At 42.6% G+C, this 13,988-nt stretch overlaps 2 protein-coding genes across 2 annotated transcripts in view; both read right to left on the minus strand.

Moving 5' to 3' along the window:
* Window positions 1–9,066, minus strand: part of sanbr (SANT and BTB domain regulator of CSR) — a 31,536-nt gene extending 22,470 nt beyond the window's left edge. The window contains exons 1-15 of the mRNA XM_084949059.1: window positions 8,639–9,066; window positions 7,542–7,693; window positions 7,210–7,384; window positions 5,894–5,990; window positions 5,475–5,713; window positions 5,223–5,281; window positions 4,637–4,797; window positions 3,487–3,573; window positions 3,253–3,363; window positions 2,977–3,100; window positions 2,695–2,847; window positions 950–1,092; window positions 764–860; window positions 636–668; window positions 403–502 (exon numbers count right to left, since the gene is read on the minus strand). Coding sequence (XP_084805185.1) covers window positions 403–502; window positions 636–668; window positions 764–860; window positions 950–1,092; window positions 2,695–2,847; window positions 2,977–3,100; window positions 3,253–3,363; window positions 3,487–3,573; window positions 4,637–4,797; window positions 5,223–5,281; window positions 5,475–5,713; window positions 5,894–5,990; window positions 7,210–7,384; window positions 7,542–7,691 — 1,729 coding nt within the window. The 5' untranslated portion in view covers window positions 7,692–7,693; window positions 8,639–9,066. The remainder of the gene's footprint in view (window positions 1–402; window positions 503–635; window positions 669–763; window positions 861–949; window positions 1,093–2,694; window positions 2,848–2,976; window positions 3,101–3,252; window positions 3,364–3,486; window positions 3,574–4,636; window positions 4,798–5,222; window positions 5,282–5,474; window positions 5,714–5,893; window positions 5,991–7,209; window positions 7,385–7,541; window positions 7,694–8,638) is intronic.
* A 399-nt stretch (window positions 9,067–9,465) lies between these two features.
* Window positions 9,466–13,785, minus strand: pex13 (peroxisomal biogenesis factor 13). Its single transcript, XM_084949060.1, has 4 exons — window positions 13,613–13,785; window positions 10,955–11,673; window positions 10,567–10,689; window positions 9,466–10,398 (listed from the first exon to the last, which is right to left on the minus strand). Exons 1-4 carry the CDS (start codon window positions 13,684–13,686, stop codon window positions 10,013–10,015), a joined length of 1,302 nt encoding a protein of 433 aa, XP_084805186.1. The 5' UTR covers window positions 13,687–13,785; the 3' UTR covers window positions 9,466–10,012.
* Window positions 13,786–13,988: the final 203 nt, after the last annotated feature.

Consider the following 13,988-nt stretch of genomic DNA (forward strand, 5'->3'; position numbering starts at 1 on the left):
ATCGAACTGTACAAATGCATACAAAATAACGCTCACGTAAACATAACTGTGCACTAGTTTGCCCTTATTGCTGCAGTTTGTTTTAAATCACTTTGAATAAAGCTCAGCTTCTGTCAGTCTCTCTTTCTTACACACACACACACACACACACGAGCCCAAATGGACACAAACGTGTTTCCTGGCAGCCACTTAAGCACACTGAGAGCTGTTAATTACGTCAACAACATCTGTCTCTGCAACAGTGACTTTAATGTAATGCGTGGCTTTATCTCTCTCACACACACACACACACACACACACACACACACACACACTTTTTAAGCACTTTCAAGGCTCCCCTTCAGCCGTATGAAATAGAGAATGAGATCCTGCTGATGCAAAAAACAAGAATAAATTCTCCACCTTGCTTCTTAGAGAGTTCCTCTTCATCCCCAACCTCGTCTTCAGTGACCTCTGACCCTGTGGTGTACTCCTCATCCTCTGACAGAAGAGACTGCTGTCTCTGAAAGGGCAAAGGTCAAGGCTTTTAGATACACACTTCTTTCTCGTCTAAAGCAACATTTGCAGGTTCCTCATTTGTAATTTTGAATCATTTTAAAAAAGTAAGCAGATATCATGAAAAAAGAGTGTCCTACCAGCTGAAGACTCCAGTTTTTCAAAAGGGAAAACTGGTTAAAGACACAAAGTAGACACAGTAAGAACACAGAAAGGCTGAGGGCAGACAGACAGAAGCACACAGAGAAATGGGAAGTGTGCGACTTACGGTGCTGCCATCTCCTCTCAGAGATCTGAGGACTGTTGGCTCCAAGAGAACGTCACAGTCCTGAACTTTTTCTGCACTGGACTGGCTCTCCTCAGCACTGACACACACACAGGAACATTTGCAATTAGTGTATCGATAACACACACAATCAAAAAGAACATTGTGAAAGAATCCTCACACACTCACCCCTCTGCCGGTGGAGAGTTTGACACACACACAGCATCTCTGTGCAGCAGCAGGTCATTGAGGACTCGGGTCTGGGCTGAAGTCTCCTCGTCACAGTTCTCCTCATCGGGCACATTCACTATGTGATCCCGCGTCTTACAGCCCTGCACACACACACAAACACGAGCAAACTGGATCAGGATTTCTTCTGCAGGGTAAATTTGGATGTTTGTCAATTTTACCCACCAATGAGAGAGATGTCAAACAAACTCTGCTGCAGCCAGAATGAGACTGCTTGCACAGTGTTTAATTAACATGCACCACGTCACAGGTGCACGCAAATGAGACGAAAACTGTCTTTAGCCTGTAACCACAAAACTGTGGGGGCCAACATCGGAAACCTGAGGGATGTGGCCTTGGAAGTGTTTGCTGAGCTAATATCACATCTGTACACAGACTGAGTCTGCTTAATTTCTGTTCCATATTTAATCCTTACTCTCAGGTTATTCTCCAGATTTTGCATTAAAATTGGCTTGAAGTCCCAAGTTTTCACTGATTCTTCCAATGGTAATTTGGTAAATTGTAGAAATATTTTTATACTGTATTCTACTCTGCTGCTGAGACTCTTTCTACATTGGAAAACGCATCTACTAGCACACAGGACACACACCAAGCATTTCTGTTCAATCAATCAGACTAATTTCACTTTGATCTACCGACAAAATGAAGCAATTTCCACATTTTATTTATTAGGCTTTGGGGCAGTAACCTTTGAGCCTTTATAGGGCGCTATAGTTTAGATCTTTATATGACTTATGACAGGGTTAATGTTTAAATGGATCCAGTTTAAAGTTTCAGAGATCTGATGTGCAACCATGTGTAGCATTCTGCTACAAAGTTCTTAATAACATTCTGGGGAAAAGTCACATGACCTGTGAACCACCACTTTTAGATCAGTCAGATGCTACCAACACCACCAAGTCCAGATTATAGAACGATATCCTGGTCATGTTGAACCAGCTGTATGCTACAGCAATGCAGCAGAAGCAGCATCAGCTCAGTGTGAAAGAGTACTGCTCCACTTCATAGTGGTTTTAATATGAACTCAGAGGCTTAAGGGGGACCTGGTAAATTATTTTCCACTAACATATACTACTACAGTGGTGGATGCTCGCATTAAGCATTTCATTTTCAAATACCTATGTCAACGCATGTGCGAGAAATTCCCGTGAGCCAGAAGTTCAGGCTTAAGCCTGATCTACACACTCAATTCAAGTAGTCTTTCTCCTACTCTTGCCTCTGAATGATGTCAGTGCTGTTTTTGAGGGGCAGCCACTCAGAAGAAGGTTGCCGTAAAGGACAGAGGATGGCAGAACAGCTTGTTTTAGACGAAGATGAACTAAGGAGCTGTACAAGTATATCGGTATCGGATAAATATGGATTATTTTGAGCTATTAATCATATAAAGTAAAAAAAAAAGAAGAAGAAGAAGAAGAAGAAGAAGAAGATGTGGAACTGGAAAAAGGAATAAGTGAGATATGCCTATAACTGACTTATGCCTATCTATATGTCCTCACATTTACTTGTCCTGTTTTATCAATAAAATGTGTGTTAAATGAACTCCAAGTGTGAAGGTGCCCTAAGAAAGCAAAGGCAGTATTAATGCATTAAGCATTACCTTGCACCTAGAATAGGTAAGTGTGTGTGTGTGTGTGTGTGTGTGTGTGTGTGTGTGTGTGTGTGTGTGTGTGCATGCACATGCATACCTTTGGTATCCCAGTGGGGTCAAAGCGGAGAACCCGCTGGTTGCAGCACGGATATATTCCTGCACCGTGCCAGCCTCTCTCTGTACCCATGCCAGGGTACAGGACGCTGTCTGGGTGGTACTTGCACTGCGTCAGCTCTGCACATACAAACACCTACACACACACACACACACATACAAATGATTTTTAAAAGTATATCCTGCACGCACTCTTACTCTGTTCACTTTCTCTTTATTATTCATTTTGCTCATTTGTGCAACACACACACTATAACACTCCAACCTGCTGGCATCGGAAGCAGGTGAGGTAGTTGATGGTACCCCAGATTCTCCAGTAAACCAAGACCCAGGACTTGAGCTCCTCATACAGGCCTGTGATGTATTCGTGCACATCCCAACTCTTCTGTCTGCACACACACACACACACACACACACACACACACACACACACACACACATGCGCGCGCGATCACTCACACACTGTGATCAGGAACTCAGCCAATCAAGTAAAAGGTTAAAGTAAAAGGTTTAAAACAGCCATTAAAACATGCTGCTATACCTGGTGTGTGTATAGATGATTTCTCCACGAGCGTCAATATTGATTTTGCCCGGAACACAAGAAATTTTCCTCTCTGTGTCTTTGGTCAACAGCTTAAGGCACAGACCACACCTGGGATGAAAAGCATGGATGACAAAGAATATGAAATAAATTAGCAGAGAATATTCACATGCTCGCTACACATGTCAGAGCATAAAAAGAAACACAATGCAAAAATAAAAAGCTTATACTCACCTGTACAGAGTTGAGGCATTTCCCGGTGAATCTCTGTTCTGGTAGTTTGGGTCAAAGAGACGCTCAATTTTCTTTTGAAACAGTTTGCTTTGAGGGTGAAAGACAAGAAAGGATCAAACTTGAGCTGATATTGCATATATCTTAATAAAAGGTTATAAAAGTATAAGCCACTGTTGCTTTAGTAAAATTATACCAGGTGCTTTTGTGACAGTAGCCTTTGTGCTTGTGCTTCAGTTATTTAATGCAACACATGCAATATTTCTTTTATTGGTGTTATATGGAGAAACTGTAACCTGACAAAACTTCAGCGTAGGAATCATGTAAAAAAGTCTGACACTTCCTAGATCTTTAGACTGAACTGGCTAAAAAGAGAAGTCACTGCATTGTTCTCTACATCGAATCTGTGGAGCTTAAAGAGACCATCTGTCTGCAGCTGAACTGCTGCAGCCGTCATAGTGTTACTGACAGAACTTTTAACTTCTCTGTGATCATTGAGAATTCGAGGAAATATATTATTACACTGGCAGATGCTCATACCAAAAGCTCAGGCTTCAGTCAGCGCTGAATGAGTTTAAGTTTTGGTTCGTGGTTATTTAATTAACATCTTTCTTTGCCTGTGGTCTTCATTTGTCTCAGCTATAGTTACTTTGTGATTCTTTTTTTGACACTTCTCCCTGTGCATCTTTTGTAGATTTCTTCCCAGTCTTTTCCTATTTTTTTCCTGTCCCACCTGTCCTACCTGTGTCCCATTTCCCTACAAAGTCTCAGTGCATATATTTGTCTCCATTCCCTGTCTCCACGTTGTTCCTGGTGTTGCTTATCTGCATTTGAGTCCTCATTTTGAACTGAAACACAACTGCATTTAATGGCAGAAGAAGATGTTCTCTGCGGTTCGAACCTTCTGTTTGCTATGTGCAACAAATCAGAAGCAGTTAGCACAAATGGAGGGGGAAGAAGCTAAAATGGCTTGTTTTAGATTAAGACTAACCCTAACTGAGAGTCCACGCCGAGGCCCGACGTTAAAAAAGGATTATTTTGAAATGCAAATGATGCAAAGCTGATTCACAGCTTTGTCCAAATATTTGTATTCACAGAGACCCAGAATACAAATACGGTGCCGAGAATAAGCAAAGCAGCTCCCCCCTCTTACCTTTTAAACTTGTCTTTTTTGTCCCTGATGTCGTCGGCCTCATTGTGGCTGAAGAGTTCAGCAATCCGTGTGGCCAGGTTGCTGTTTATGCAGTTCATGTTGCAGGGAGTAGCCACAATGGCACTCATGTGCTTGTGGCAGTACTGGATGCACTCCTCCACCTGAGCCAGACGCATATACAGAGCACTCATCAAACAAAAATGGGAAATGTCCTTTCAACAATGCTCTGTCCAAACCATTTCAACACTTCTTTAGCAGTTCTAGCTCTTCTTAAGAGTAGTGGTGAGAAAACACTGCTACCATAACTGCACGGGGGCAAAAGAACATCTGCACTTTCATGCAACACTAACTTAACAAAGCTCTGTGTGTAGGCCTCTTGTTTTTTTGTGGATTAGGAGCAATTACCCATTGTTACCTTTGAACTATCATTCTACACACTGCCTGCGCCTTACTGGTCAAATGTGAGACTTTTGCACCTTTGCTGTAACATTTTTTTTGGATATATCTAAGAAAATGTGTTCACAGCTGAAAAACAAAAGGCCCGATGCACATCACCACACCTTGCATCACATGTCACAACACTTACTAACGCGTCCATCTTCAAGAACTCGGAGGAGATCAGGATTGAGATCACATTGCTGGGCTCTGTAACCGACAAATACCACATGACCAACCAAGCAAACCCCACGAACGACAAACAACACAGAACACGCAGCCAGTGACGCACCAAACACACACCACGTTTAGTGACCAATAAATCAAGCGCCACAGGTGGTGTAAATGACAGCTCAGGGATGTGTAATAATGTTGATTGTTTTCTGTTCTTGTTTCTTTTTACCAAGTCGGGGTTTGTCCTTGTTTCCCTCTCCTGCTGAGTTCCTCCTGACGTAGTTCATAAGCCAGTCAAAGATCTGCACGTCACAGTGGACTGAGATGTCAACTTCCTCCCACCTCTGGGGGTCCACAGATAAATATTCAGCAAAGTAACGCATCTCCTTGACCAGAAGATCTCTGGGACAAGTGAAGTCCTGCTTCAGGTTCTTGGTCTCATCGCACACATGGATGACCATGTTGGGACTGTAGGGAAAAGCCAAAATAATATTCAATCATATTGATCCACAGGGTGTGAGTGATTAACGCTGAAAACATTTCCAATTTAAGATGGAGTCATGTTTATAGATTCGATTTTCAAAGGATGTGTGAGGAATCTCTCTTAGCTCGGTTCACTGTGGTATGAAAAGATATCTCCCAGCGTACTCTCGTGGTTTCTGAGGTTTTTCATCCTCCTCTGCTGACACTCCTTTCTCTTTCTTCTCCACAGCAGCACTTCTTCCTGTGGACTTCAACTTGGACCCTGTACACAAAAACGTTAGAAAAAACAAAACAAAAGTAAAGTTGTCATGCAGCATGAGAACAAAAATCATACTGCACCCCTCTAATTTATTAGATTCTTTCAATTATGTGTTTCATAGGGGCCTCGGAGCACTTCCGCAAACTAAATAGCTGTGCTGGAACTTAAACCATCATGTAACCCATAAAAGAAATGTCTTATTCAAAAAATGTTTATGTGTTTGTGTTTATGTTAGTTGAAGTTTTCAATTTAGAGAAAAAAAGGCATTAAACTTAAAATATAACCTGAGATCAGAGTAGAATGCCATTTAAACTGCTTTATAGTAATTCCAATCGATTATACTGTAACACATAAAATCACATCCAGAATAAGTATCTGGATGATTTTTGTATTTTTGACTCTGTACACCATCTGATTGGTTCTGTAACTCAAGCTAGCAGGTCTAATTAAAATGCAGACTTAAATTACAGTGGGTTTAACAACAGGATCGCATTAATTGTTTAGGAATTGGAGCTATTTTTATACATTTATACATTTTTGGTTACTTTTGAGAGACACCCAGAAGTAACTGGACAGCATTCCTTATTATTTGATGACAGTTCAAGAAAGATATATGATTTCCCATGTCTTTGGACTGTGGAAGGAAGCCAGCATAAAACAGGCAAATATATAAAGACCAAAAGTGGTCAAATTATATAAATAGCCTTCATAAATTCATATTTACACAGCACTTTCTAGTAGTATGTAACAACACAATAAATTATGTTATTATTATACTTATGTTTGCCTATTACGCTAATTTCTTGTGGTGCGTTTTTATTCTTTAATTTCACGGTGCAGCCCCTGAGTTTATCCACTGTCTGAAAGATTATTGGTTGCCTCTTGCAAACAGAAGGTTTGAACAGCAGGTGGGTGGGGCTTCTGTGCTCACAGCCAGAACTGTGTGCCTGAGATGACCAAACTTAGTATATCCTCCCTCACTGACATCATGCAGAGCCAAAAGTGTAGGAAACTGTGTGAAACAGCATATTTTGAGCAGTCTGAAGCCTGAGCTTGTGGTTCCCAGGGTTTAAATGCACACATACAGCTCTTGCTCCCCATGTACAATGAACTGTGTACTGTCCACTGTGAAGTTTGAAAGACATGAGTAAAGCTATCGATAAAACCAGTTCCTGCTGATTAAACTTATTGAAGGTTTTATCTGTGGGTGAAAGTAACTGACCTGTAACTTTGCTGCTGCTGCTCTGGCCACTTCCTCTCTCCACTATGTCCCGAGTGTCCAACAGTGTGGAGAGGAGGTCTGACGGGGAGCTGCTTCCTTCTATCAGGGCATTGCATTGGTTATCCACATGAGGAAACCCCCCCATGCTCTTCAGCTCCTCAAACCGACGGGCACACTGCAACACAATTGCATCAGAGCCATAGAATTATTTCTCATTAAAAATTCAGGTCTCTTGTTACTAAAGCATGGAACGAACTATGGGCGGGATGGGATGGGATGGATGGAGAGGCAGGATGGATGAAGGGGTTCTAGTTACCCAGTGATCCAGTTACCTCCTTAGGAGTAAAGCCTGGTACTAGCTTGGCCACATTGTCCCAGTTTATGGGCTGGGGCACACCCCACAGGGAGCCCAGCACCATGTCCAAAACCAGGACGTTGTTGTCGTAGGGAAAGTTGTTGTTATCCGAACAGAAGCGACTCATCTCTACACACACAGAGGGCAGGAAACAATAGGCAGCAAGTCAACAATAAATTCCTTCATCTGTTTGATCGTCATAGCCAAATAAGAGCTGAAATCACTGTGCAGTTAGCACCAATTTAATTGCCTTTAACCATTCTGCGCATAGTCAGCACATAGATTAATACAAGAGTGGCGTGATTGGCATTTTTTTTGTAGCAGTATTCAGACGTGTTATTGCAGTTGGATAAAAGCTGTGTTTAAGTCTATTAGTCCTTACACTAATTGCTCTGTACCGTCTGTCTAAGGGCAACAGGTCAAACAGGGAGTAACCAGGATGTGAGTTATCTTTTATGATGTTTTGGGCCTTTTTAAGAAAGCGGGTGTTGTGTAGATCTTCCAAAACGGAATACTTTCAGGTTTTGGACTATTTGTGAGGTAAGTAGAGTGGGCCAATAGCGTCTGAGGGACCGTTTTATAGCCCAGATAATAAATTGCTGGATAAAAGGAATGGACCAGTTGTGAAACTGTGCACCACTGCATAAAATAATACATTTGGCCAACTACTGAGACAAATGTTGTTTGTTTCTTTAGTATGGTTTGGTTGTTATGCCTCAGAAACACATTTTCATTGAGAAAAAAAATGAAGTTTATTGTAAAAGACTTTGCTTGGCGGCTGAACTTGCCATTCACTACTATTCAAAGTTCCTGTGTTTTGTTTTTCTGTTATTAAATGCATCACAGGTTAGAGCATACTGGTGACTATGTATGAGCTGAAAGAGGAGACTGATCATTCATGTACTGTACATGATACGGGTAGATGCTGTACGTTTATGGGATGCAGTAGAGGCACAGATTAGGGTAGGCCGAGTGCCTCTGCCCTCCTGCTGAATCAACATCAGATGCTTTCCTGTCACATTAAAATCCTCAGATTTCCTAGGACACACATCCAACAACAGAAATGACACTTACTGTTCTGGTCTGTGAGATAATCCTCACCGTCGTCTCGTACAATCTAATAAGCAGGTAAATGTTTCATCTCATTGTGCGTGTGGATGATGCTGATGCTGCGGTGTTCTCCTACCGGCTAATGCTAGCTAAGTTTGCGGGACGGGACAGATCTGCTGCCTTCAGGTACTCCCCGTAAATATCAAACGACGGTCACTAGTGACGTGGTCCGTCCTATTGCGTCATATACCTTCTGGTGGGATTTACACCGACGTATTTAGCTCTCTCTCTCTCTCAACGCGTTTGAGCACGGTGGCTATGCGATGACATTTAAACCAAAGGCGAAAGTGAACTAGAACATCAAAAATGTGCCTTCAGGCTCAACTCTGCCTCAATAATTCCGATAGCCATGGAAGGTAGCATTAGCTTCTAGCTAGCATACAGTTAGCTGAGCAAGTGGCTACTTAAATTGACGTATGTATGTCATTAAGCCGACAACACAGAAAATGCTATCGGCAGGTTACACTATCAAAATACTACATAAAAATCTACCCCCAGAACACTTTCGATTAACAAAATGCGTTTATTCGGTCTGTATCTGCAACGGTGACTCGTCACTGTTGGCGCAGTGCAGCAGGCGTCCTGTTGCTTGGAGACAGTGGTCGCAAATCAAGTGCTTCTGCCATAAAGTCAGACTTTAAAACAAATTAAATGAAATTATATTATACTAATATGTCATTTAAATTAGCATAAACTAAAACTAAACAGTTAGGTCCAAGTTTTGAAATTGAAAATCTTGACAAAATTTCTAACATTGTCACTTGATACCTTGTAGCACAATGGACAAAAACGATTTTTAAATTATTTATTTTCATAATAATCATATTAAATATTCCAAAAATTTCTGAATGTAACTGTTGAAAATGTGCAAAATTCGCCCCTTTCTTATTCTGAATAGATCCAATTAACATCACAGAAAACTATACAGAAACCCAAACATGTGAGGGTCAAAACAAAATGTGATCACATGATCAAACAAAACACCTTAACTGTGTTCTTACACTGTCCTTGTACACATAATGTGCCAGTGCGCCTAAAAACACATTTTAGAATACTCATTTGTTTATTTCTGTAAAAGCTTTGAGTTTAAAAATAAAAATTAAGCTCAGATTTTCAGACGCAGTGAGCCTTGTGCATGGAAACAATTCTTGGCAAGTAATAAGAAGGTCCATACTGCGTTAAAAAAAATTGAATCGAAAATTACTTTAACAGTTCCTGATGAGGTCTGTGGATTGCCCACCACCCCAAAATATGAACTAACAGCAGATTATTAGTTAAGCTCTAGAGTTACACACTGAGCAAACCGCTGTTATGAATGAACATTTATGGACACAAAGATCATGGATCAGTCTTTTCAGGGATGTTAAGTGGTGTGTTGGAGGGCATGGTGGAGGTGGATGATCCCTGATTGAATGAAGCAGGTGTTTCCCTGTACGCCGACTCCAGAAGGTCCTCTGAGGAAGCCGAGGCAGAAGAAGAGGCTGAGGCAGAGGCAGAGGCGGGGTCCGGGGTAAAGCCTTGGGCTCCAGTTGTCTGCATTTGTGCAGCCAAGCTTGTTTGGGGTGCCTGCGTGTTCGCCCGCTGGGCCTGAGCAAGGCTCTCCATATCTGTGGCCCGGCGGCCTCTCCTCTTGCCGAGGATCTTAACGTAGTTGGCTGGGACAAGCCCTGTGGCCTCACCGTCCACACTGGCCAGGAGCCAGCCACGCACACGGGGCTGTAGCTCTACACACGAGGGAGAGGAAAACACTGTGATAGTTGTAAACATGGTGCACGCTCACACAAAAGAAGAGCCCTCATCTGTTATTCCCAAGATAAGGAAAACAAAAATAGAAGGTTTTTGGTCAAAGCACTCAGAATCAAATGTCCCGCAGCCAGTAAAAAGCTCATCACCTTTAGGAGCGAGGTTGAGCATCTCTCCAGCTTGCATAGAAAGCTCCTCCTGAGAAGCAGCTGTAAAATCATATTCTGCTCTGGCCACCACGTGGTCGTCCTCCCCACTTGCCCAGTTAGTGTCTAAATCAAGCAAGGAAACTGAATTAAAGACATTCATAATTTTAACTTGTTTTAATTAAAAACAAGTCCACTTGCTTTGTACTGTCAGTTGTAAAGTGACTAATGGCATATGGAGCTATGATACCCAATTTATTTGCCACAGAGTTACAGAAAGGCACATGATGTCATACAAGCAGACTCATCTTTACATGTGTACTGCAAACAACAAAACAAAATTTATCTTTATGAATATGTGAGTGCTTGCTGTTCCATCTGCAAGCCTTACCTTTGATTTCAGAGTCAGCAGTGGAGCTCAGCTTCCAGATAAGGTAGGGTACACCCAAGACTAGAGCAAAAAACATTAAGATGGGCCAGGATTTAACTGCCTGGTCCTCCATCTCTCTGGATGATCTCATACCAGTGGCCTCACTGGGGTTGGGCCACAGGGCTTCGACCTCAGGGTCTAGCCTCCGCCCGAGCAGCTTCTGCGCCAAGCGGTACAAGTAGTGCAATGTGCGCACCAGAGCAAACTTTGACAAAACCCGGGTGAGGTGCACGCGCAGTCGTGTGACGTGGTTGACTACTTCCAGTACGGCACGGAAACCGTTATGTAGCGCAGAAAAGGTGGCGTCCATCATCATGCTTATTGAAGCAAACGCATGGACGATGCTCTCGATGGACTCAAAGGCACCGCGGCTACTTTCTTCTGCCTGCTGCACAAACCTGCTGGGGGGGACGTCTTCAAGGTGAGGTGTGTGTCTGTATCCTCCCAGGCTGTAGCCGCCACCATAGCCGCCACCATAGCCGCCACCATAGCCGTAGCTGTAAGGACTGTAGCCACCATAGATGGAGCTCCCATAGGGGCTGTAAGATTGGGAGAAGGAGCTGTAGGATGGACGGTAGGACTGCTGGATCTGACGAGGGGGCACCGGGGGCGCCATCCTGGGCAAGACAGAAGGGCCAGCAGAGGTGGAGGAGCCTCTAGCTAGTCCCAAATCTGTAGATCTGTTTGGTGACAACATAAAGATAGAATATCAGTAAAATCCACCCATAATTCATTGCAACATTAATTGAGCAAAGCATTAGTTCAGAAACGTCATGGAGTCAAGCTAAACCACAGTCCACAAACTGCTCAACAGCTCAAATATGTAAATATGTAAGAAAAATTGTGTATGTTTCTGTCCTGTGTACTGTTTGTTTGTATATGTGTCTTTCTGGCTGCTGTTACAACCAAATTTCCCCTTGTGGGACAATTAAAGGATTATTCTATTCTATAGAGTGGGTCTCTTCCACAGCATGTCTTTTGTCCTTTCTCCCTCCCCTCAACCCCAACCAGTCCTCAGAGGCTGCCCCTCCCTATACCTGGTTCTGCTGGAAGTTTCTTCCAGTTAAAATGGTGTTTTTCCTTCCCACAGTCACCAAGTGCTCGCTCAAAAGGGGTTGTTTTGATCATTTAGTTTTCTCTGTATTACAATAGGGTCTCCACCTTGCCGTATAAAGTGTCTTGAGGTGACTGTTGTTGTGATTAATGCTATATACATAAACTGAAATTGAATTGAGTCAACTCTTCCTCCTGCCTCATCTCCAGCTCTGCTACTCTTCATCTGTACAGACTGTGGAAAATACACAGTAAATTCACCGTGCCGCTCACCATCAACCAGCAGCTACTGGCAACTTTTAGCATGGGATGTTTTCTCATGTGAGCTGACGTTATGAACCAGTCAACACACCTTAAATATCCTTAAATATCATTATCACAGCTCTGATTGTTCAGCTTCTCCAATCTGATGACCTTAAAAGGATATGTTGATATGTCCAAAAAAGATAAAGATGTGTGCAGATTTAATTCCATTTCCCCCCTTAAAGTGGAAAAAAGTGTCAGGTGGGGGGGACTGATTGAACTGTGATTGTGGAATTTGCCTCACACAGGTGCGTTCACCATTGCTTGTTTGAGAATACTGCTGTATATATACACAAATGCCAGCCGACAGCATAAACAAACTGTTGTACATATATTTTTATAATTATCCGAATATAATAATAAGACAATTAAAAAAATGTGACTTGCAGCAGCAAGCGGAGGAGTTTAATCTTCTCTGGGTCTTGTTTACGAGTTTGGGGACAGGTGAGCAGAGGACTGACAAATGGAAAAAAAACCAAAAAAACAAGAGCTTTCTCTAAGGGTGGCTGGCCTCTCCCTTAAAGACAGGGTGAAGAGTTCAGTTACTCGAAAGGGGCTCAGAGTAGAACTGCTATTCCTTCACACTGAAGAGAGGCAGATGAGACGATTTAGGTATCTGGCAAGGACGCCTCCTAGGTGAGGCGTTCCAAGCATGTACAACCACGAGGCCCCGGGCCAGACCCAAGACGCTCTGCAGAGGCTATATCTCTATATGCATTTTCTGCAGGAAATTATCGGGCGAAGGAACTGAGTTTGTTGGCAAACAGCAACAGGAAGACAGCAGCTACATTTTCTTCTGAATTGACTGTTAACAACTACAGAACAAACAAAAATGCAATTCAAATATTTCTGGGGCTTTTATTAATTTCACTTATTAACCAGAATTGCAACAAAACAAACAAACAAAAATGCTCAATTAACAGAAGAGAGAGAAATCTAGCGAGACACACTGACTAGGACACGGCCTCAGAGGACCAAACTAGCAGTTAGCCACTTGTACGGCTGTGCAGATAAATAATTAGTTGCCGTTTTTGTTTTTGGGGCATTTTTAATGGCAACCAATTACTCTTACAAGCGCAAACACGACTCATCGTTTTGCAATAATTTTCACCATCGTGTCAATTACTAAAACAAAATGTCAACTGTCGTCTAACAACTCCTGCACGAAGTGACAGCGACAACTTTAGCATTTCAACTGCGAGCACCTGCAGCTGCAAACACGAGGGACTTCTCGCGAATGCGGCCCCTCCGAAATTCGCTCACCTGTAATTTAAAGGTGCACCAACTGAGCCAGGAATCCGCCTTTCCCATGGCCGTGTCGGGGGCTGTGAATCCATAGCAAAATATATGTGCACAGTACACAAATAATATAGAGCCCTCGCAGAATCTCCTTCCGCTACTGCCTACCCGTATTTCCACTTCTCCTTTGGGTTTTTTATCGTTGTTTAAAAACATAGAATAGACGCTTTACCGCCACCATCTGGTGTGGAGTTACACTGCAGTAACTGAGCTCTCACTGTCAAAAAAGTAGCCCAAAATTGGTGTTTGCCCCCGCGTTCCACTCCACTCCACTGTTCCCCAGAGGAACTTTTTGACAGTGATAGCTCAGTTACTGCAGTGTGAAGTACTCTGTGGACCT

The sequence above is a fragment of the Perissodus microlepis genome, chromosome 13 (assembly GCF_051167445.1).
Source record: "Perissodus microlepis isolate ML-2025 ecotype Zambia chromosome 13, ASM5116744v1, whole genome shotgun sequence".
Classification (NCBI taxonomy): Eukaryota; Metazoa; Chordata; class Actinopteri; order Cichliformes; family Cichlidae; genus Perissodus; species Perissodus microlepis.

Bases quoted from the DNA above. Each gene is read 5' to 3' on its own strand.
- pex13 (XM_084949060.1), bottom strand. From the start codon at position 13,686: ATGGATTCACAGCCCCCGACACGGCCATGGGAAAGGCGGATTCCTGGC. The intron at 10,690-10,954 runs GTAAGGCTTGCA...TGCTTGATTTAG, and splicing joins TGCTGACTCTGAAATCAAAG to ACACTAACTGGGCAAGTGGG. The intron at 10,399-10,566 runs GTGATGAGCTTT...CCTCGTGTGTAG, and splicing joins GCTCAACCTCGCTCCTAAAG to AGCTACAGCCCCGTGTGCGT.